Here is a 25,882-nt window from a genome sequence, read left to right on the forward strand (position 1 = left end):
CTCGAAAACAGACTGTGAAATTAGTTGCAATTTATTTGAAAGTTCAGCCAGTGAAACTGAACATGCTCAAACGAGTCAAAAGAAACTGATAGATGTATGGAAAATATTTGATCTTGATCTCATTTGGTTTTAATCAGGGTTTATAGTTTGTTTCCTGAAGAATTTGTGCAAAGAAAAATGCATCTGTGGTAGCCTGTTGATAGTAAAAATATAATTACCAATACTAGTAGCCATGACGTATTGCCAGAACTAAATTTTGGTAATATATTTTACAAATGAAGGAAATGTTATTAAAAGAAACTATTCACATCACATTTTATGTCCATTAACCGAATTCCCAGATCGTGAATGTTAAAAAGAATAGTGCAATATGTATCGTTTAACGAACGAAATACACATGAAAGTCGTGCGATCAGTTGCTGACCTCCGCTATGGTGTTTAACGATCTATTACTTAGCATTGGCAAGAGACACTTGACACTATTTCGTAAGAGAATATAGTATTCACACTTCCTTTCTTTATATATCTCGTGTATATATATAGTTTTTTTTACATTATGGAGTCCAAAACCCCCTAACTCCATTGATGTTCGATTAATTTGCAGTAATACAGAATGTAGATACCTTGACTTTGTTGTATTTACTTGAGATAGAAATAACTTTTGCACAATACGAATACATAAATTGATAGCAATTCAGACAAGTTAAAGACATAAATTGGTTTTTTAAAATATTCTTCCTATAACATTTTATTTACGCGAGTGAGGGTGTGCTGATTTACCCGATTCATTTCATGTGGCCCTATGTATGTGTACAGAGATCGGATACTAGCCCGTGGCACATTCCATTACAGCATACTGGCCCGCAATGCACAACTTCCTTAAATTCGTACAGACAAAAAAAGGACTCTACTGCAGTAAACCATACGATACACGAAAATACAATCTCTCACACTGAAAAGAAATTGAACCAATAACGATATTTATGAGTGAACGGACCGTATCACCACTAACTGTCAACCATAACTCCTCACCACATGAAGGGAACGATATCGTTCCACCATACAAGTGATTTAAAATTTCGGAACAAAAATTCGGGAATTACCTAAATCGACATGAATTAAGCGATGACCACGTCAGTGACCTACATTATGAGAACGACAAAAAGTCTTGCTTAAGGAAGTTTGAACTCGCTAATCATCACTACTTAACTACAATCATTGTGTCAAAATGGCATTTCCTTGCTTAAATATTCTCTTTACTGCACATAACAACTTCAAAAGGTATAATTTCCTAACAAACACTTTAAGTTAGCTTTAAACAGACTATAAGTAAGCTTCAAGCTTATCTTTAACGTAACAATAATTCATCAGCTCACCACAAACTCCTACCCAGCGTACACAGTTTATCTCAAAGACTATCGCCTACTTAAGGATTTTTAACATTATTCTGCGAACCCATATTACAACTTCTCAAAAGTAATGAAACCTTTGAGAGGCTCCGACATTTCCTTTGGTACAATCCCTACGCAAAATAATATTCAATATTCGAACTCATAGAATGAAAAAGGAAATTCGATCATTCTTATACACGCTGGCTACAGTTTCGCGTTACAAAGAATCGCTGAACTCAGTGTAATGGTCGAAACTAACAGTTTCATAAACAACGGCAGTGGCAGATGTGGTGGGGTACGGTGACTCACCAACCCTTAATCACTTCTCAAATTTCTGAAGAAATTTTTTTATGATGAATCCTGTGGATGTGCAAGATGAAACAACAATAATGCCCAGATTATTGAAAGAGGAGACATTCCAAGTGTGCACGCCACTTCTTATCTGATTGACACGTAAACAGGGAGTACGCAATCTAAATAGATAATCAAATTTAGTTCGGTCCCATTCACTTATTTAAAAGGGTGCAAGTTACATTCAACCGAGAATATCTTATATTCCTAGGCGGACATCACCATCGGGGTGAAAGTAGCGGATTCCAAAGTTATAAACTCTTCTTTGTTTCCATTTTCCCTGAAAACGTACCGTTAACGAGAACAAAAAAATGACCAACAAATACGTATGAAGAGACTCACGAAAATAAAAAAACTCGTCCTATCAGTAAATTAAATATTAATCTATTTAGAATTCTTACCGAGAAGGCTTAAAAACGTGAGACCAGTGAAGATAAAGGACCGTTAAAGAATCCGTTTTCATTTCCATGGCAACATTTTGGAACACCAAGGTTTCTTAAGATATCTAAGAACTGAAGGAACGTCAAGCAAACACACTGAAGAACTAATAGCTCTTAACAGTCAGGATATACCTTAATGAAGTTTTAATTTCTGGCTATACATATCATATTTAGAAAATTACAGCTTACAACCATCTGAAGTGTAAAACGCATGTTTTTTAGAATTTTATTTCGCCAATATTGCATACCTTGTATATCTCAAGGCCCTTTTTTGTTAAAAAGAATATGCGAGACTGCATTATAGATGACTTAAGTCCATGTCTAGCTATGTATGGCATCCTTTCTCGCCTTTACCGTCGTAGCTGAATGTGTTATGTTATGCTGTAGGTTACTGTACTGTCATAACATTTATTATGTATGCCTCTTTAGCTTAACTGTTAGCGCTATTAACTACCATCCTGTAAGGCCCGTTTTCGATTCCCGGTAATGCCAGAGATTTAAGAAAGCAGAAGTGTCGGTATGTGGTTCCATCTGAGTTGTGCCTCAAAAGACCCGCACCACCTCGATACGAGGATACGAATTTACGTTTTACTATTTATTATACGAGATTAGTCCGACTCATTGGCTGAATGGTCAGCGTGGAGACCTTGCGTTCAGAGGGCCTCGGGTTCGAGTCCAGGCCGGATCAGGTATTTCAATCGCGTCTGATTAATTCTTGTGGCCCGGGGACTGGGTGTTTGTTTGTCCCAACACTTTCCTCTTCATATTCAGACAACACACCACACTGCCAACCACCACAGAAACACGCAATAGTAATTACATCCCTCCATATAAGGTTTGCGTCAGGCAAAATCCACATGTGCGACACAGTTTGCATCCGCGATCCCTCAGATGTGGGGAAAAACGATAGAAGAAGATACGAGAACGGATTATGTACAGTAAATTGAGCTTTAAGACCCTAAACCTGAAGAAAAACTGTCATTCATTAATTTATTCATCCTCCATCTCCCTCGACGTAGTAGCTCCTGAAATCGAGGACAGTTCCTTCCTTGTTAAGATTATCGGGACCACAATAAATCCCAGACCAAAAGCTGAAAATCGGAAAAAAATTCTAGGCAATCTCTGAAAACTTGGCGACGCTTTAGAGTTAGCAAAGACAAGCTTTCTTGCGCGTCAATACTGGCCAGCTCTTCAACTGTCCAGGTACAGGCATCATCAGAACAAAGTGGAGTCTCAAACATCTTTGTCGATAGCGTGAGTCATATGCCACAACGAAAAGAGCCATGGTGAGTAAGGTGTCGACTTCACATAGAGTTTATCTCCTCGCTGTGCACTCGACGAAAATGTTCAAGTCTCCGCTACTATTCCCACCTTTTCGCAACAGTAATCTTCTTCTCTAGTTACATGTCTGTTAGTTTCAGCTTATGAATGAGATATGTTGATGCCTGCCAGCCTTCGCTCGGGCACAGCGAATTCGAGCTGAGAAGTGAGCGATGTAAGTAACAAAGAAAGCAACATACTGAAGACGCTAACTTCGTCCCCAGACAGAGCATCTTGTTAGCAGCACCTTCAACGTATTCCTCAATCATAAAGCACTGAAAATATTTAAGGAGAAGATGCCAGCACAATTTTCCCCAAAGTCCTAATTAGCGCGGGATATCCTTGATTTACGTCAGTGTAGATTAAAGAAAAGATATGCATCCTTCATAGTCATATTCCTCAAGCACTCCAACTTGATAATTGCATGACACTAATCACTAGTCTAATCAGAGAAGATTTCAGTCAACTAGCTTCCAGTACTCAGCAATATCATGCCACTTCATCTGCGCAGAAAAAAAAGTCTGATTCGAAAATATAAAATCATCGTAGGAACCGGCTGAAGTCTAAATATGCACTAATCAGTTAACCCCAGATTTTAGCAGAGAGCCAGTTTGACGCAAATGTACAGTGCTTGAACACGAGCCCTCAGCTTTAGTCCTGTTGATATCGACGAAGTAAAATATGGACTATTTTGTTCAGGATTCAGACCAATTAGGAAATCTATGCTGAATCCCTTAAGTGGGGCAACATTCCAACTCCTCAGTGTGACTGTGCTGCTCTCTTGCAGACTTGTCAGAATGAAGGACAGGTGGACTTAAAGGAGACTTGTCTGATTTTCCTTTGTCAACTCCTGCACCCCTTGATGGATCAATACTTTATATCTTAAGCTACAAGTCCTTCTTGTAATGTGACAATGTACATACTCGTAATATTTATACATATAACTATACTACTACTACTACTACTACTACTAATAATAATAATAATAATAATAATAAAATTAAGTACATGCCAAATGAGAGCCTCGGTGTCTCAGGCGGCAGAGCACCGATCTCCCACCGCTGGATTCCGTGGTTCAAATCCCCGTCACTCCATGTGAGATTTGTTTTCGCTGTCGTCTTTCATTCCAGGAACACTCTGAAATATAATTTCATTCCATCTGCCATTCATTAATAATTGCCCCATGGGAGTGCGACAGGCTTCGGCAGCCGGCACAATTCCTATCCTTGCCGCTACATAGGGGCTTCATTCATTCCATTCCTGACCCGGTCAAATGACCGGAAACAGGCTGTGGATTTTCATTTTCATATGACAAATGGACTGGACAAGGAATCACTTAGTGAAGGAATACGCAAACTTGAAATAGACTACCAAACGTCACGCACGATCTACAGCAAAAAATGCCTTTCCCAAAACACTAAGACACGTCAGCATGAAACAGTTCCAAAGCAGTAATTACGTAACAACCGAAACCCTATCCCTACTCGAAGAATTGGAGAAAAATTCAAAAAATAGGGAAAATTACAGACACGATCCGCAAAAGACGGGCACAATTTTATTATCACCTCAAACGAATGGACGGAAACAGCCTGCATACCAAAAGTTTTAAATTGGTTCCGTATTGATATCACTAACCATATACGAAGTTATGGATCCACCAATTCAATACATTAACCAGATAAAGGACATAGCCTGAAAGGAGTTATTAGTATGTTTCAGATACATAAGATGTTCCTTTTAAATCCGTTTTCAAGAGCAATTGCATAAATGGTGTTGCTTTCTTTCCTGGAATTAATTTGGGAAAGAGGAATATTAAAGGCTCGGTGTACCATGCTGAAAAATGTTGTCTTTTTATGTGCTTCTGGGTGAAGGGAATCTTGTCTGACCGAGTTGGAGTCTGCGAGAGTTTCCTGTAGATGTTTAAGGAGAGAAGAGGTATGTGGATGACGTTTACGTTATAATCACCAACAAGTACATAAATTACCCCGATTTGACTATCACAAGGGACACTACGCATCTCTCCTGTAACTTCTATATATTATTCTATATAATGTATTATTATTATTATTATTATTATTATTATTATTATTATTATTATTATTATTATTTTCAATCATTTTAAGGTAGCTACAAAATGTGGTATTGTTAAAAAAATATAGATTTTTAGCGTTTAACGGAAAATCATTAGTTGGAGTTTCCTCCAATTTGAAGTACTGTATGTTTCATTAACTTTGGATGACTGCAAGTATTCATAAATTTTAAAAAAAATGTTACTGGACATGCCATTTGTCTAGATTTCTTAAGCACGTGTTCAGTCAAGATCTCTTTGCTCTGTTTGCTCCAGAAGGCGGAAATTTATGTTCATTTACAGTAAACATCCTGCTGCATAAGTTGGCTACATTGGTTTTAATGGTAACATCACTTCATACCTGGTATTTATGTGGCAAGAAGCATTCTAGCATTCACGTTTTGCAACTGACATTACACTATCAAGTGTGATTTTGGGCAACTTTTTTTTTGCGAATGTTTCCATTTTCTCTGAAACTACTCAAGCTCTGAAATTTGAATCTCTCATTAACAGCATTATTGTTATTATATGGATCTACAATGGTAGACATACCACACATAAACTAATCATTAATATTTTTAAAAAATCATATCTTAATGTATAGTAAAGGTAGAACCAATAAAGCAGATCAGTAAATGTACTAGATATGAATTTATATCTTATCAAAAATGTATTATCTTGAACAGTTTCAGAGAAACCGGGATGTACATCGGAACTCTTGGATGTTGTTGAATTGTGGGTGTGCTGCGGGACAGTATCCACTCTCCTGTGCTGAGGGTTATGGGCCAGTATCCGAAGAGGGAGCAAGGCGGTTGATACAGCACTTTAACCAGTTCAACAGAAGAGGTAACTCGTGTGAAAAATGGTGTGTTAAGACGAAGACGGAGCGGCAAGAAATTAACATCCTGAAGAAAGACATCTACCACTGAACTATATCCAGAAACGAGATGCAGACATTAAGTTCCAGGAACCAGAAACAGCCACCAAAAAGAAACAATGAAAGTAAAGAAGCTGAAAATTATTATTATTATTATTATTATTATTATTATTATTATTATTATTATGTGGAAGAAGAAAAATCCTCACGTACTGATAAAACAGAACTAAGACAAACCTCATACCTATCTCAGTCTTAACATTATGAATGATATTGTTCATTGTTTTAAGGGGGTTATTTGAATGAGAAGGTGTAGAAGCATTTTCACTATGCCGTTAAATTTTCAGAGACAGGAAGTTCTTTTTCAAGTATTTGTAACGAAGAATGGTCACCACTTAAATCATACAAACATTAGGAGGGGAGGATTTTTTTCTTTCAAAGAAAGCTGGATAACCAAGGTATCAGTGTTCCATAATATACTAATCATGTCATAAGCCATCGCCTTGTTCACTCTTCTGATACTGGCCCGTAACGCTCAGCAGAAGAGATTGGATACTGTCCCGCAGCACACCCGCTTCACATCAACGACAATACTGCAAACTTGAGATATTTTATTGCGTAAAGGAGGGAAGTACGAGTTTATGGGTCAAAAATTATATTTTAAAATGTATGCTTTCTTCAAATGATATACTTTCAGCCTAAATAATTAAAGAAATAACATTGTCTCCTCTACTTCAAAAGTGATATTCGTGAAATGCCCACGTATGTTAAAGTCCCATTGTGTATAATATTTCCGGACGTCAGAGGTGAACTATCTTAAGTCACATTTCTCTAACTTTACAGGAGAGAGGTAGTAGTGATTTTTGTTTTAAAAGGAAGTGCAGCTAGGTAATCATCCTCTCTGAAGAAATTAAGCGAAGAAAAATATTATATAAAACTAAATTATTTATTCAACGAAGGAATTTCGAAGTGAATTAGAAAATAAAACAAAAAATCTTATATTAAGCCGAAAAGGTCACAAACAAAATACAGGGGTAAAATTTAAATTTTAATAAATTACAATTAAATTTTCATTTAGTCTGTTTTTCTCCAGGTATAATCTGTTACTGTGTTTTCTTTTCAGGTATTTTCTAAAGTTTATTTATTCATAAAGTAGTTTAGACAGAGTGAAGAACCTAACAGACATCTTATTGTATCCTTGTGGTAAGTTGTGTTCATCAAAATGTTCGACGGCCTACAGGACCGTTATGAGAAATGTGACACCGAAGGTGCACATTCTGAGCACATGCTGTACCGAGTTGCCATCGTCACCTTGCATATGTAATAATTAGAGTCCGGATAAATTTAAGCAATAATAGGTTAGAATGAAAAAACACCAAAGCTAGCAACAGGTATACCACATTACTGCACAACAGATCTGCCTTGAGGTTTGCATAAACATTAGGGACACGGCCCACCAGAACCCCTAGAATTTGGGTTACTCTCGCTACATCACGGAAGAACGGGCTAGTCGAAACTAATCATGTTACTGTTTTTACGTTCCACTAAATACTTTTTGACGGTTTTCGGAGACGCCAAGTTTCCGGAATTTTGTCCCTCAGTTCTTTCACGTGCCAGTACATCTACCGACATGAGCCTGACGTATATCAGCACCTTGAAAATACCACCGTACTGAGCCACTCAGTCGACACTTTCTAACAAGCAAATTAGTTTGCATCCTTTACCTATTACTGCCTACAAAATCCGCCCTTCAGGCAAGCAACTCCATGTTGAAAATACCCCAGGGATATGAGCTACGTAATTTACGTAAATAAATATAGCAAAGTATGAGAATATATTCTTTACTTATTCCTAAAAATAACAATCGTTTTCTTAATCGATTACATTAGCTGTTTGCCTTTTTCTACCACTACGAGCGCTAATTTTAGACAACGTATTCTTTCACTTAAGCCCTAATATAACTACATTCGGTGCGAACATTTTTCAAACAAAAATGATCGCTTGAGGGTATTGAACCAGGGAACACGTTACAGAAAGAATTATGTAAATAAGTTAATTTGGCTAGGATTTGAATCGAGACGAAAACGAGTAAAGAAACAAGCGATTTTAGGCTATTCTTCCAGAACTGAATTTAGGCCGGAAGTGATTTTCGAAATTTGTTTTTGTTGTTTAGTTTCATAGAGCTATCAAAGACACACAATTTTAAACCTATCCTGGCCCTTTCGCTCTTCAACTTTCGGTACAATTGAGGAAAATGCTTCGTAGTATGAGGACCTCTACTTTGCCTTTGTTTCAACATTAAACTCGCGGTCTAGTAATAATGAGAGTATGTTTGCACTTTCAGTACTCTTTGATCTGCCACATAGTGTACAAAGGTAATGTGGGCGGAGATGATCCATCACGTTGGACGCAGAGCCTAAGACCGATCTACGATACGGCAAACAAGGAAAAGGTACTCCGTGATGGTCACGGTCCTTCTCCCGAGGAAACGGCAGTACAAGAAGAAGTGCACTTCAGTGGCGTATGTAACTGCTGAAAACCATCAATCTTTCTGTTTACTCCATAGGTTCCACATTAAAGAGGACTGGAGATTACCCTAAGTGAGATGGACCCAAAAGCCAGCCACGGGTGGTGGGCTGATCGATCACGTGTACGTGTGGTAGGGGTGGTGCGGGTGGTGCGGGTGGAGCAGATCAATAGCGGGGATGTGCTGGTCCACTTGTTGACACTCCGCTACGCTCCGGTTTCCAACTCACTCTTTTCTTCTTTTCTCATAAGGTGCCATGCAATCAGAACATCCTCTATCAAAATTTTTCCGCTTTCATAGTCGAGGACTGAGATCACTTCTCCGATAGAGTACTGTATGAAATAAATGCTGAATAAGACAAGATTTCTAAAAGGTTCTGCCTGAGATTTTCTCTTTACATAGGAGGGTACAGGGTACACCTTGAACAACATAAAACCATAGTGTTAGCAAGGGAAGCCAATAAGATGCCAGCCCAACTGACATGAAAGGAAGGGTTCGAACATCACTGTCATTAAGTCCTGAAGATAGTTTCACTTGGCTTCCCAATTTCATTCCAGGTTGTACCTTAAGTAAGGCCACGGCTGATTCCTTTATATCAAGTATTTAGGTTGTGTGTTCTCCCAGGATGGTAATAGCGAGTTTGAGTCACGGTGTAGCAAAACTAATGCAGAGAGCTCGCAGTTGCGATCAACAGTATTCTGTAAGAACGAAGTCAGCTCCCGGACACAACTATCTCTACATCGGTCTGTTTTCAGACCAACTTTGCATTACGGGAGCGAAAGCTGGGTGGACTCAAGATATCTTAAGAATAAGTTAGAAGTAACAGACATGAAAGTAGCGAGAATGATTGCTGGTACAAACAGGTGGGAACCATGGCAGGAGGTCACCCGGAATGAGGAGATAAAAGCTAACTTAAGAATGAACTCTATGCATGAAGCTGTACGCATAAACCGGCTCCGGTGGTGGGGTCATGTGAGGCGAGTGGAGGAGGATAGGTTACCTAGGAGAATAATGGACTGTTATGGAGGGTAAGAGAAGTTGAAGGATACCACGACGATGATGTTAGACTCAGTTTCTAACAATTTAAAGATAAGAGCATACAACTAAATGAGGCCACAGCACTAGTTGCAAATAGAGGATTGTGGCGACGTTTAGTAAGTTTATAGAGGCTTGCAGACTGAACACTGCAAGGCATACCGGTCTAGAATGATGATGTATGTACGAGGGGCGTACTATATTGTTTTACACCTTATATTTTGTACGTCCAGGTGTGGTTCACATTTCACTTTTGAAGGTAGTGACGTAACTACTGTCTTGTTCCACCGTTTGGTAGCAGCACACGCACTGGGGGCCAACGAATGCACTGGTCATAGCCATTTCATAACAACACTGTCAGCGTAGGAGCAGACAACCTGGCAAGCAACCGACAGGGGCAGCGCTATACGACTTGGTTACTGTGGAAAGAAGGCGTGACCACTGCAGAAATTCATCGGCGCTTGGGGGCAGTCTGTGGAGAAAATGCGCCGTCACGAAAACAGTTTACAACTGGGTGGAAGGTGGGAAAACAAGGTGCACATCGGTGGACAAGGGAACTAGTTCTGGAAGGAATGTGACAGTGTCAACACCAGCCAACTTTGCCCGGGTCGAACAGGCCATACAAGGAAACAAATGCATTACATTTACGGAAATTGAGGCAGCCATGGGAATTAGCCGAAACACGCTGCAGCGGATCGTGCACGACCACTTACAGTTGGGGAAGGTGTCATCCACGTGGGTGCCTAGACTCCTCCTGTCTGCAGACTAAAAGCAGAGGCGTGTGGACGTGTGCGGAGAACTTTTGATACGCCATTATCAAGATCCAGCCGACGTCATGGCTAGGCTTGTGACTGGCGATGAGACATGGGTCCTTTACCATGAGCCACAAACGGTGCTGCCACACCCACCATACTCTCCCGACTTGGCACCAAGTGATTATCACCTGTTCGGGAACATGAAGAAACCTCTGCGTGTTCGGCGTTTTACGGATTTTGGAGAACTGGACACAGCTGTTAAGGCACGGGTACGCAGAACTCCGAAAGAATGTTTTCAGGAAGGACCGGAGGGATTGACACATCGATGGCAAAAGTGCATACATTTACAAGGAGATTATGTTGAGAAGGTTGACGTAACAACTGATGTGTAATGTACTTCATTTGGGCAGAAAAAATAAAGTGTAAAACCATATAGTACGCCCTTCGTACATATACAACAGATGATGATATTATTGAAGTTTGTATCATCCATAGATCCTGGTTCAGGCCGGTGGTATTTGAAGGTGCTCAAATACGACAGCCTCGTGCCGGTAGATTTACTGGCACGTAAAAGAACTCCTGCGGGACGAAATTCCGGCATCTCGGCGTCTCCGAAGACCGTAAAAGTAGTTAGTGGGACGTAAAGCAAATAACATTATTATTATTATTATTATTATTATTATTATTATTATTATTATTATTATTATTATTATCATTCATAAGCTGAAAAATGCTATCAGAAGATAGCCTTTCAACTGTTAGTCTCGGATGTATTTCCCATGAACCGAAGTCCATCTTCGCTACCATAAATATGTAGGCTACTCCTAATATTAAGAAATATATAAGAATTACAGCTCGGATTTTAAGGCAGTAACAGTTTAAAATGGACACTTACTGAAGAGGATAACAAGTATAGTCTATCCTGCACAACGGTTGTGCTATGAGCTTCGCATTAACCCCTTGAAATTAAGTTACTCTCTCTACTTAACAGAAGACCGAGCTAGTTTACTTTCAATTCTAGCCTATTACTTCTTAAATAACCGGGGGTTTAATAATAATAATAATAATAATAATAATAATAATAATAATAATAATAGAACAATATAGAGCACTTCTGTGAGGAAAATTCTAAGAAAGGTATTAGGCCCTTAAAAGAGATGCAACATCTGGCGGAACAACGAGGAACTGTACACAAATATTAATGAACTGACCGAAAATACGAAAAAAAGACGTCTGAAGTTTGCTGGGAAGATATCTCGAATGAGTAACGACAGACTGGCTAAAAAGATATGGAATTACCATTTTTTTTAATGCAGAGCAGCACCACTGGGTGAAAGAAGTAAATAAGGATCTAAACACTGAACATATGCTGAAGAGAAATGCATTCAGAAAGATGGTCAACACTAACAGGGCGTTCCAGAAACCCGCGTACCATCAGGATAACCTGAAAGACCGACAGACGGAGATCGGAAGTCAAAACATGAATATTTTGGAACGGAAGAGATACGAAACAGGAAAAGCATAAGCTAAACGTTATCCATCACAGATGGTCCGAGTGGATTTAATAATACTAGGAAAATGGTATATTTCCTTTACCTTCCTGACGTAGGAAGGTGATGACTACGATTTATAACATCACAAGGGGAGCACTAAAAATAAAACACCTAAAAGTAAGTACAGCGTGTCACTGACCTAGCCAGGATGAGGGGGGCGTGGCATGGCGGAACGTTAACGGACTAAGTAGCCAGCTGGACTCACGCTAACGATAGCGTGGCGCTATTGCTACTTGCATTCTATGCTTGAGTGGAGAGAAGCAAGGATTCCATTAAGATAAGTTACAAATTTCAAACATTTTATCCATTATCTTCCTCTTTTTCCACCTTTTGCATTTGACTTCCTTTGGTCAATAAATTCTTGCCCTTTTCCAATTCTGACAGTTGTGAGGACACATGATATTACTTTTCTTGCATTTCCTTTACCTAGTGCATGGGGAGTTTGTAGTAATATATTGGACATGGTAAAATATTGATCAAAACAGAGGGATTCAGCATTGGACTGGGAAAAACAGTAATTTCACAACCAATGAAAAAAATCGTCGAACATCTCAAAAACTGGGAAGTTCTACATAGCTTACGACCCGCTTATAAGTGTAAATTTCTATACAAGTCTATAACATAATTTAAAAATAATGTTTATATAAATATTTTTAAGTGTGATAGGATAGACTCTGATTATGTTCTTTCAAGCACGAAACAAGTCTTTCTATTTGAATTAAGTTGTTCATTTTCCAGGTATAATTCTGTTGCTATTTGTTTTGATTTTCAGGTAATTTATACATTTATTTATTCAAAACCAGATTAGGCAGAATGAAGAACATTAGGGAGTCGAGACTGGAAAGATATGGCTTTAGATAAAACAAATTATGAACATAATTATAACAATAACCACCACCACTACTGTATGATAACTAATAATTTCTTGTGACTATTTCTAGCAAGGGGCAGCCCTTGTAAAGCAGACCCTCCGATGAAGATTGGGAGCATATGCCATGTGTAAATGCGTGTTATTGTGGTAGAGGATAGTATTATGTGTGGTCTATGAGTTGCAGAGATGTTGGGGACAGCACAAACACCGAGCCAAGGGAATTTACCATTAAAGGTTAAAATCTCCGACCCTGCCGGGAATCGAACACGGGGCCCTCGGAACCGAAGAGCACTGCGCTGAACAGTCAGCCAAGCAGCGGGAAATGATAACTAGTAACCAGGGAAGAGCATGTGCGCAGTACCTCACATCGTCGCCAATACTGCCTACCACCTTAGTCAGCGGAACTCAACCAACTGGAAGACAAAAACAACGATGGCAGGATGCCATCCAGGCCGACATAAGAGCTTCCCGCTCACAACGTAATTATGTTTTCGATCGTAGGAAATGGCGTTCCTTGAGCCGTCAAGCGCACCCTACACCAGTAGACTAAACGCTTGGAGTTCGTCGTTGATTGACTCTGCAATAAAAATCTAGATTTCCGAAGTACGCTGTTATCTTTTGAACTAAGTTTGATGTAATAACCATACCCCTATAATAACGTTTTAACCCCTTTTCCTTCTTTTATATTAATTATACCCGTAATCTTAAAAGAAGCGTTTTGACAGCTAGTGCTGGAGGGAGGAGCATTGCACGGTGTTGCCACATTCCTGTATTCTTCGCTGCCGGTTCACTTGCTCGTTCGTTCAGACCGCGGTGTTCTGTTGTACGTAACTCAGAAGCGAGAGGTTTGACACCTCCAACACGAGCCGGTCAACAGGCTTATCTCCATGGCAACCGCAGTGGCTCCACCCTCGTTTCCAAGGTAACCATACCCCCTACTCCCTTATCTCCACCCAGGCAGATAGACAGTAAACGGACCTCCCTCTAAGAACTGTCAGAACGCATCTTTCAATATTACGATATAGAAAATTTCAACATACTTTTGGTATTTTGGTATTTTATGCCCCCAAGATAATAATGAGTAAAACTGGTTAAAACGACCCTTTTCAAAATTATTTAACTGAACCGATACTACTTCTCCGAATCCATGTGGAGCTGCGACTTGGTTTGGTTGCACAAATTACAAGGAAGCTATAGAACTGTTCATAAACTTCTTGGGGGCTGCTAACAGAATACAAAGGAATGGAATGCAGTATTCTCTGTAAAGATAATGGAGTAGGATAAGCCTCTACGAGAAAGATACTGAAATGTAACTTTTACTTTTGGGGGTTGCTCAGTTTTTTTCATTCTCATCGCCTTTCTGTTGCTAGCGAGTGTATACCAAACATTCCTTGTGCCCTATACAGTTCACTTTATTAAAGTAGTGAGTGCATGGGGAGTTTGTAGCAACATATTCGACATACCAAAATATTGCTCGAAACCGAGTCTGATACGGCAGTGGACTGGGTAAAGACAGTAATTTAACTACCAACGACAAAGAAAATCGACAAACTTACTAAATTATCAATTTTTTAAACCAAGCTTGTTAATTTACTAAAAGTAAAACATCAAGGGCATGGAGTACTGATTTAGTAAACTATAGTACTGCTGTTCACATTTGGTTTCTATCACTATGATACCTTAACATTAGTATAATTCATTGTACAGTAAATTATATTTTTGTCCTAGAAGCTGATATTCTCAAATCTCATCTTTCTTTCTTTCTTTCTTTCTTTCTTTCTTAATCTGTTTACTCTCCAGGGTCGGTTTTTCCCTCGGACTCAGCGAGGGATCCCACCTCTACTGCCTCAAGGGCAGTGTCCTGGAGCTTCAGACTCTCGGTCGGGTGATACAACTGGGGAGGATGACCAGTACCTCGCCCAGGCGGCCTCACCTGCTATGCTTAACAGGGGCCTTGGTGGGGGATGGGATGATCGCACGGGATAGGCAAGGAAGAGGGAAGGAAGCGGCCGTGGCCTTAAATTAGGTACCATCCCGGCATTCGCCTGGAGGAGAAGTGGGAAACCACGAAAAACCACTTCCAGGATGGCTGAGGTGCGAATCGAAACACCTCTACTCAGTTGACCTCCCGAGGCTGAGTGGACCCCGTTCCAGCCCTCGTACCACTTTTCAAATTTCGTAGCAGAGCCGGGAATCGAACCCGGACCTCCGAGGGTGGCAGCTAATCACGCTAACCACTACACCACAGAGGCGGACTCATATCTCATTTCTGTTACCAACTGCAATTTATTGTACTGTACCTTGGCTCAGGTGCCTCATTTGAAATAAATAAGAAAACCTCTCAAAAAATAAATTAGTAAGAGTTTAAAGCATACGTGGGGCTGCCTGGCCGAGGCGGTAAAGGCGTGCTCGGTTCGCCCGGAAGGACGTGGGTTCGAATTCCCGTCAGGAAGTCGTAAAATTTAAGAGACGAGATTTCCACTTCCGGAGGTGCATATGGCCCTAAGGTTCACTCAGCCTACACCAAAAATGAGTACCAGGTTAATTCCTGGGGGCAAAGGCGGCCGGGCGTTGAGCTAACCACTCTACCCAATCACGTGCCTAGGTTAACAATGGTGGAAGCCTTTACCTTCCACTCCTCCAAGGGCCTTCATGGCCTGTACGGAGGTGACTGCTTTGCTTTTATAAAGCATACGTTTCGATTTATAAATGTCAATTTCTATACACGGCTATAAAATATTTTTAAACCTTAAAATGCTAATCTCAGTTGAGAGAGAGAGAGAGAGAGAGAGAGAGAGAGAGAGAGAGAGAGAGAAAGTGCACTAAGGATAGCTGCCCTAATTCAAGGAAACCACGTAAGTTCAGCCTACTGATTAATCCATAAGGACAATAAGAAAATACTCTAAATTAATTTCCATTGCAATTTTTGTGTGCGTTTGAATATATTTTATTATTTTAGGGCAGCTATCCCCCGATGGATTGTATCTATTCAAATCCCTCAAAATCGCAATTGACATTAGTAGGGAGTCGAAACCTTTTCAAAATATTTGCAGAAAGATTTTTCCACGCGTACAAAAAAAACCAAAAAAAACCAAACATACCAGTAACTTGCCAATTATTAATTTTATACTTGTGTCCCAAGTCACGAAAGCAAGGTTGACAGTGCATTTCAATTTATTTTCTGTATTAACCTCTTTGGACTGCTTTTCATCTCGACCAGATCTGACTGTTGGATCGATAATGGAGCCTTTGTGGGATTTCCTATCAATGATGTTATAAGACGAGAAAATAAATCCGTAAAATAATTAGTAATTTTTTGTTCAGTATGCAAAAGACAGTTATGAGGGAGACTTTGTCCTTATACCATGCCCGATAAATTGCCTTTGAAAGTCACCGATTAATTAAAACTAAAACATTCTATGTTCAGGAGAAAACACGTATGGTAATTATAAAGAGAGGAAACCGCCAAGGGTTAACAACTCGATTTCCGAGAAACTTCGTTCAGCGAAGGAGGGGCCGAAATAAGCGAACGCATGTTTCGGTTTATTCGTAGACACTCGGCTATTTCCGAGAGAAAATGATTGTTGAAGATTCCGACTTGTTTTATGTGCTTTTAACTGAGTAACAAGTCCAAGCGAGGCAGTGGCGCAGCGCGTATCGCTGCGACTTCACACCTTTGCGCCCCGTGTTTAAGGACACCACGTACTCTTACACGATGAAAAGTATATTTTTTGGCATCACTTTAATAAGTATTTTCTGGGTTTTGTGCTAAAGGTACAGCTATGATTCTTGTAACATATAAAAAGCAGTATATTCTGAGCTGTTTATATCCATGTAGTACTACTTTGCTTTTATAGGATGTGTTAAATGAATAAAAATTTGGACAGATACGTTTTCCAAAAAAAATTTGTATAAGTGACTTTAGGTACACCTTTCTCAGTTGTTTTTGATTCAAATACTCTCAAATTTTGTTCACATACTGGGAATAGACGTTGGCAGATGAGTAACCACTTTGTTTCTTTATTATTGGGACAGAATGCAAGAAAAAAATTCCGAACCCTTTCTTTTCAAATTTATTCAAAAACATGTATAAATTTTTCTCTTCCCAATTCAGGCCTACTATTTTTTCGAAATGAAAATAGGTTAACATTCAATTACTCCATTAGGAAAGTTAATGTACAAAAAATTAGCCCTCTATCTTAAATGGTTTCCTAGTTATTGGTACCTAAACATGAAAAATGAGAATTAACGGGAAACAGCTGGCAAAGACATTTAAAGTAGGCGTGACGCTTGGGACGCGTATAATAAAACACGAATTTAAGGTACTTTTAGACGTCTAAACCCCAACAAACTATATATATTTGGATTCAGAAAAGAATGAAGAATTTTATGGTGCCAAAATAAAAAAATCGATTTTTTTCATCATGCAAGAGTACGTGGTGTCCTTAAATCTCGACGATATTTTTTTGTTTCATTTAGCTAGTTATGTCCATTGACGATGACTATACTAATGTTTCTTATCAAGTTAGTGGATACAAGAAACGTCTTTAAGGGAATCAGGAAGTGCGAAACGACAGAAAGAAAATAACTTCCGATGTTTAGTTCCATATCTCAGAAACTAAAAGAGTTATTTCCTTGAATGTTCTTTTGATAGCCTATATTCAGAATACATTCGTCATTATTTGGGTAGAATATAAAGCTTCTATGTTCAATATTTTGTGTCAAAAAGAACTTTAAAAATAATGCTTTTAAAAGATATCGTTAAACATTCCCTCAACTGATGTACCTTTTTCTGAGAAAATATTCAAACCAAACCCAAAAAAACTTTGCATGCATACTATTTAAACCTCTTCTGAGCTGCTGAAGTAAAATTATTGTCCTAGTGTTTACGGGAGCTGAGAAATTATGTTTTTTATATCCTAATTGAAAACTAAAATTTTCTGTAGAAGTTTCAATGCTCTTCAAGCTGGCCTCCATGAAGTAATAAAGATACCTGATTAAATTTAATTCCACAAGCAGATCTATTAAAGTCTCTAGGAGACAACCAAGTTTCAAAACCACTGATCTCATAGTTCCTGAGAAAAAGGTACACAAAGTTTCAAAAACATTGATCTCATAGTTCCTGAGAAAAAGGTACACAAAGTTTCAAAAAAAAACATGACCTATGGAAAATCCAAAAAGAAGTTTGACTGGTAGCTGGCATCTAATGATATTCAGCGTGCAGAGTTATGTTTAAACCTAATTTTATTGCCTCAAATATAAATCAGCACAATAATTGATACACCAAACAATTCAGGTAGTAGTAGAGATTTTTTAAGCTCAAAAACTGAAATCGACATTATTCAGCCTATTACACTTCCCCGTTCCCTTAACATTACTGAAGATTTAACGTGTTGGCAATGAGTTTGCGACAAACCACGCATAACGGATCATTTTTTTACGAAAACTGGTACTCGCAATTTATTGCGAATCAGCGCGAGAATTTTTACTGCATCGCATCTAGTCATGATATTCCTTTGCTGTGCAATGACTATCGAACAACTGATGTTTTAAAATTCATTTACCAGACAGAGTTTGCCTCTGTGGTGTAGTGGTTAGCATGATTAACTGCCACCCCCGGAGGCCTGGGTTCGATTCCCGGCTCTACCACAAAATTTGATAAGTGCTATAAGGGCTGGAAAGGGGCCCACTCAGCCTCGGGAGATCAACTGTGTAGAGGTGGGTTCTATTCCCCTCCTCAGCCATTCTAGAAGTGGTTTTTCGTGGTTTCCCAATTCTCCTCCAGGCAAATGCCAGGATGGTACGTAACTTCAGGCCACGCGTACTCCCTTCCCTCTTCCTTGTCTTCCAATCTTCCCATCCCACCCCACAAGGCCCCTGTTCAGCATAGCAAGAGAGGCCACCTGGGCGAGGTACTGGTCTTCCTCCTCGGTTTTATTCCCCGACCCAAAGTCTCACGTTCCAGGACACTGCCCTTGAGGCAGTAAAGGTGGGATTCCTCACTGAGTCCCAGGGAGAAACCAACCCTGGAGGGTAAACAGAATAAGAAAGAAAGAAAAGAAAGAAAGAAAGAAAGATTTACCAGACAGAAAATTAATAGACGGAAAAGAACGATATTCCAAAATACATTGAACAAAACCATTCGTGTATTAATTGTCAATGGACAAAAGTAAATACATGAAACAAAAAATAATCACTGGGATTTGAACACGGTGCCTAAACTTTGAGGTCGCGGTGAATGCTAGTGCCCCAGCGCGTCCGCTGAACTTTCTACGCGCTAAAAGGCATGTAAAGCACGTCGGACTCTATTTTTTTAATAATTGCTTTACGTCGCACCAACGCAAATAGGTCTTATGGCGACGATGGGATAAGAAAGGCCTTGCAATGAGAAGGAAGCGGCCGTGGCCTTATTCGACCTTCATCTTCTCAGAAACGGTCGAGTGTCTACGGATAAGCCGAAACATGTGTTCGCTTATTTCGGCTCCTGTTTTACTGAACGAAGTTTCTGGGAAATCGGGTTGTTACACTTGCGGCGTCCCCCTCGTAAGACAGTAAACAATTATCAGCAAGATTTTTTACTATTTCATACAGTTACAATGTTATTTACAGGAGGGTTGCAAAAGGATTTGATGATCAATTTGAAACACGATCTCGGCATCTCAGGAATACACGAATACGAAAATATGTTTGGACATAACAGTATAAAAAATATCCAATATAAAACATGTGATATTTTTACAAAATAAAATCACTCACGTTCTCCTCGACCGTCTTCTTGATCTTTGCAGCAGACTCAGTCACTGTCTTGCCCGCCTTGTTTACAGCTGAGAAGAGGAAGCTGCCTATGGACTTGGCACCTTGCAGAGCCTTGGTGGACACTGAAACAAAACAATCGTCAGAGTCAGGTTAGTTTGATTCAAGAACTTAAAAAAAAGAAATGGCTCGATTTGTTCCGGGCGATTTCCGACAAAAGAGTAGCGTTACAAAAAATGCTGCAAAGTTTCGGCTGGGAAGACTTGAAAGAAAGGAGACGAGCTGCTCGACTAAGTGGTATGTTCCGAGCTGGCGTGGAATGACATTAGTTAGACGAATAAATCTGAGTTGTATTTTTAAAATTAGGAAAGATCGCATTATGGAAAAGCTTTAGTAATCAAACCAGAAAGTCTGTATGCCACAGAATGCATTTTCTCTATAAAAACTGGTGAAATAAAAGAGAGAAAAAAGAAAGGAAAATATTGAGGAAAAATTTGCGGACCACTGAAAACGAAGGACGGAGAGTTTAAACATAGGAGGAATAAAGATCTATACAAGGATGAAGAAAATGAAAGGCTGTGAGACACGATCAGAAACAGGAGAATTAAATTTCTTAGCCACACAATGAGGATGAATAAGAGTAGATTGCCAAAAACGAGTGTTTAAAAGAGAAAGAATGGCAACCAATGGATCCAAGCAGTAAAAAAAAAGATATGACAGAGATTGGAATAACAGACGATGTAATACAAGACAGAACACCTTTCAGAAGATTGATACAAAATTTCAAGGGTTTCCAGGAGAAGGAAAAGAGGACAGGTAATAATAACATCTGGACACAAGAGAGGAGGAACAGCAAAGTGAAAGAAAGAAAAACTATTGGAAATCAAGAAAACAAGGATTAAGATTAATGCACAGGGTTGCTTTCCGTGATCCTTAGATGGGAAACATCAAATAAACAAAGAAAGAAAGAAAGATTGAATTCAAGGACAAATTGGGGCAAATATTCATTTATAGGAAGGGAAGTTAGGGATTGGAATAACTTACCAGGGGAGATGTTCAACAAATTTCCAATTTCTTTGCAATCATTCAAGAAAAGGCTAGGAAAACAACATAGGAAATCTACCACCTGGACGACTGCCCTAAATACAGATCAGTAGTGACTGACTGATTGAGAGTGTTGCTTTAAGGAGAAAAACAAAACGTGATTACTACTGTTTCTTAACAAAGTGAACGATAAGCAACCAATCAGTACCAACCCGGGCTAATTACAACATGAGGTAATTAAAACGTTATCATATAAATACCGTAAGTACGAAAATGAAGTACAAAATTAATAGGATAATTAGGGGGAAAACCTCTTGCACATAACTTATTGAGTAACGCTCTATAATGTGTAGGAATGCAGAAATATCATTAGTTACCTTTTGGTATTTCTATGATAATGTTTTAATTGTCCCGGGTTCCCCTATTTCTTCTACCACATCCGTCCCTGTTTCGTCTGATGACCCTTTCTGTTACTTCGCACGCACACACAGTGGAACACATTAACTGGGGGCTTAGACGGTGCCGACATCTGCGGCTTGGAATGCTGGCGTTGTGCCAACATCCAGTGACCAACGAGCGTACCACTTGCTATGGCCAACGGTAAAAGCATTCTTAAATTCAGACCGTCCCTCCTCGTGAACATTCGAGATTTTCTTCTCAAGACCCGGAGGAAAGTTCTCTGTGAAACGTAAAGAATTTCACCTTGTTTTTCTCACACGACATAAGCCCAAAAGCCTATATGATGTCTACAGATCCCTTGGTGTTATTCGACAGGAGTACGCTGTGTGCCGGCCCCGGGTTTCGTTGTCTCCCTACCTCATTATTACCATCATCATCATCATCATCATCTCCTAATACCCAGTTGTGTAGGTCGCCCCACGAGCGTCAAAACAAAGACCTGCAGCAGGCAAACCGAACAAGTGCTTGGACACTCCGGACACTAAAGATCAGACGCTAAACAAACAAATAACCCAAGTGATAACAATAAGGGGCACATGAAAGAATGTGCAAAAATGAGCCATGTGCATCGAGGTCGAGACACAAAGTTGTTTCTTTTAAATGGAACTATAACCATTTGTGCAGCATACATAGACTAATTCTTCCTAGTTCAGTTTCTTGACTGAATGATCGGGGTGGTGGCCTTCATGCCATTGTTTGTTGTCCATCTCACAACTGTGTGTAGTTGTTTTTACAGTCGCTCACAATCCTGTAATTTATTTATTACTCCATACAGTATAACGTCATCCCGTGTCATCCCCGGGAGGGCGGCTCCTTTTCTCACCAGGGGGAGATGTCACGGCCGGACAGTAGTTGTAGGAGTGGCGCCTAGCACGTGGACTGGTTTCCCCGCACGTGTAGGGGGCCAACAAGTTAATTTTACGATTATAAGGTTAATTGAGATGTAGGGGGTGCCCTAACATGTGGACTGGTCATCCGCCCATGTTAGTGGCAGCTTAGTAGATTTAGTTTAGGGGTAGTACCTTGCACGGAGAACGGTATCCCGCCCGTGTGGGGGCCGCTAAGTTAGTTGTGAGATTATAGGGTTGGCCATTACATGTGGAATGGTCATCCGCCCATGTTAGTGGCAGCTTAGTAGATTTAGTTTAGGGGTAGTGCCTTGCACGGAGAACGGTATCCCGCCCGTGTGGGGGCCGCTAAGTTAGTTGTGAGATTATAGGGTTGGCCATTAAATGTGGAATGGTCCTCCGCCCATGTTAGTGGCAGCTTAGTAGATTTAGTTTAGGGGTAGTACCTTGCACGGAGAACGGTATCCCGCCCGTGTGAGGGCCACTAAGTTAGTTGTGAGATTATAGGGTTGGCCATTACATGTGGAATGGTCATCCGCCCATGTTAGTGGCAGCTTAGTAGATTTAGTTTAGGGGTAGTGCCTTGCACGGAGAACGGTATCCCGCCCGTGTGGGGGCCACTAAGTTAGTTGTGAGATTATAGGGTTGGCCATTACATGTGGACTGGCCATCCGCCCATGTTAGTGGCAGCTTAGTAGATTTAGTTTAGGGGTAGTGCCTTGCACGGAGAACGGTATCCCGCCCGTGTGGGGGCCACTAAGTTAGTTGTGAGATTATAGTGTTGGACATTACATGTGGACTGGTCATCCGCCCATGTTAGTGGCAGCTTAGTAGATTTAGTTTAGGGGTAGTACCTTGCACGGAGAACGGTATCCCGCCCGTGTGGGGGCCACTAAGTTAGTTGTGAGAATATAGGGTTGGCCATTACATGTGGAATGGTCATCCGCCCATGTTAGTGGCAGCTTAGTAGATTTAGTTGGTGTGTTTTTAGTTCTGTTTATTATTGTTCAGTTTCGCTGGTTTTAATGGTTCTTTCTGTTTTATGTAATCTGGCATTGACAAAATGTATTTGGGCGAAAAGCCTGTAATGTTCAATAAATTACTATACTATACTATACTATACTATACTATAACGTCATCCTCAAAGGGCTTTATCTCGAATTCCAGTTCTTTACTCAATTCATTTATATGCAGGGTGTATCCGTGATGATGTTGCAAACTTTCAGGTATGATGGATCAATTTGAGACAAGGAACCGTAGTCCGGAAACGTTCGAGTCAAAAGTTATTAATAATCCAAATTGCTTAAACGTCCGTCCGTTCTTAACAGACGTCGGGATGTCGGAATATTGGCCCGCAGTATTTCTTTATCGTGTCGGAAGTTAACGACATGGGGTTGTTACCTTTAAACAGCCTTAAAAGCCACCGACGTAAGTCGGGTTTGAACCCGCTGCCTGCCACGCTGTTCGAATGACACCGGGTACGACAGAAGTATTTGCGACGATGCACGCTACTTCGAGGATTTCTTGTAAATGGAGCAGCTTGTGAAACTTGTACAGGTTAACGGACTTAAATGAGTAGAATATTGCTTAACTTTTGACTCCAACCTTTCCGGAATATGGTTCCTTATCTCAAACTGATCCATCTGCGGTCCTCTATCCTCCCTGTAACATCACGGATACACCCAGTATAAGTAAAAACAGAGGTCCAATGAACCCCTTTTGATGATGATGATGATGATGATGATGATGCTTGTTTTAAGGGGCCTAACATCGAAGGGCATCGGCCCCTAATGGTACGAAATGAAAGAACAAAAATTGCAAAGGCATCCACTGACCAAAATAAAAATAAAATATGGCATGAAGAATGAATGGATGGACAGGAACTCAACAAAACACAAAACAAACAAACAAAAACCAGTGGATCGGACTCAGTACAGATCGAAAATAACATTATTACCGATGCAGAATTGAGCAGGCCAGAACTTCTTTTCAGAGACTTAGGAAACTTTTGACAAGCCGTGACCTTTCCATTTCATTACGGACACGACTACTCCGGTGCTACGTTTTCAGCATTCTGTTGTACGGCGTTGAGGCATGGACACTAACTGAGCCCATGTGCAAGAGATTGCAAGCATTTGAAATGTGGACGTACCGAAGGATGCTTAAGATACCTTGGACAGCTAAAATGACCAATATAGACGTCTTGCACCGTATGAACAAAGAACCAGAAATTCTCACTACCATCAAGAGAAGGAAACTAGAATACTTTGGTCATATGATGCGGAACTCTAAATACCACCTTCTGCAAGTAATACTCCAAGGGAAAATTAATGGAAAACGTGGTCCGGGGAGAAGTAGGACATCATGGCTCGGCAACTTGAGCCAGTGGTTTGGGGTGACAAAGCTTACTCTGTTCAGAACAGCTATGAACAAACAACAGATCATGCTACTGATCGCCAACGTTCTGCGAGGACATGGCACATGAAGAAGAAGAAGAAGGAACCACTTATAAAGCACAATGATGCTTGGTATCTAAAGGGGGTGCAAAATCCACGTCTAAGGCACCACAGAATGGTACATGTCGCGAGTAAAATAGAACCATGGTATGTGTCATGTTGGGGTATTAATCAGAAGTAGCGAAGACTCACGGTGTTCCACAAAAGATGGTACTACTCACAAGTATTGCAATATGTACAAGTAACGCAGACCTATGGTGTGTCTCACACAATGGCGCAACTCATAGCCAACGCAAACCGAGAAGGTTCCCCACCTAGGTGTACTAAACACGGGCGCCGGTATTCCCGTGGTGTTCCTCACATAGTAGGTACTAATCACAGGCAACGCAGACCCACGGTGCTGCTCATATAGTGGTACAACTCACAGGCTACGCCCAGACCCGCGGTGCTGCACACATGGGTACGACGCACGGGTACTGGAATCCACCAGGCCAGGCATTAACTGCTACTAATCACAAACCTATTTCGTACCGAATTTAGTGGTACTACTCGCAAGTACAGGCAACCTATGGTGTTCCCCGCGTGATGGTACGATTCAAAATTAGTTTCATGGTTCTAATTCAGTCAGCCCTTGGTCGCCCCTTTTAGTCGCCTCTTACGACAGGCAGGGGATACCGCGGGTGTATTCTACATGTGCGTCCCCCACCCGCAGGGGGTGAACCCCCTTTTAATCATCACTAGATGACCTTAATATAATCTAATTCCCTGTATCTCCTCGTGAAGCAAATGACATCCGATTATTATTACTATTAAGAAAAGTTAAGAATGAAAAAGCTGTAAAGCTGTACACATGAGTAATGTGGATAAGTGGTGGAGTGTCGGCCCCCGGATCCCAAGATAGCGGGTTCAAACCCGGTAGAGGAAGTCGGATTTTTGAAGGGCGGAAAAAAAAGCCCATTCGACACTCCATGTCGTACGATGTCGCCAGGTACAAGATCTCTGATGTCACATTTGGTGTTAACCCATCACAATTCATTAACACTCAGCCATAGACGCCCAAGAGAGATTCTGTTTACTGTGCCATCTAGTAGGCCTAGAGTAAGACGGAACGTTGAAATTCACGGGCAAGCAGCC

The 25,882-nt window shown here is 40.3% G+C and overlaps 1 protein-coding gene across 2 annotated transcripts in view; it reads right to left on the minus strand.

Annotated features, from left to right (window-relative positions):
* Sap47 (Synapse-associated protein 47kD) overlaps nt 1–25,882 on the minus strand; it is a 421,114-nt gene that overhangs the window by 293,031 nt on the left and 102,201 nt on the right. For both annotated transcript variants that reach the window (XM_067156911.2, XM_067156910.2), the window contains exon 4: nt 19,945–20,066. In XM_067156911.2, coding sequence (XP_067013012.1) covers nt 19,945–20,066 — 122 coding nt within the window. The remainder of the gene's footprint in view (nt 1–19,944; nt 20,067–25,882) is intronic.

This window comes from Anabrus simplex, chromosome 13 (assembly GCF_040414725.1).
Source record: "Anabrus simplex isolate iqAnaSimp1 chromosome 13, ASM4041472v1, whole genome shotgun sequence".
Taxonomy (NCBI): Eukaryota; Metazoa; Arthropoda; class Insecta; order Orthoptera; family Tettigoniidae; genus Anabrus; species Anabrus simplex.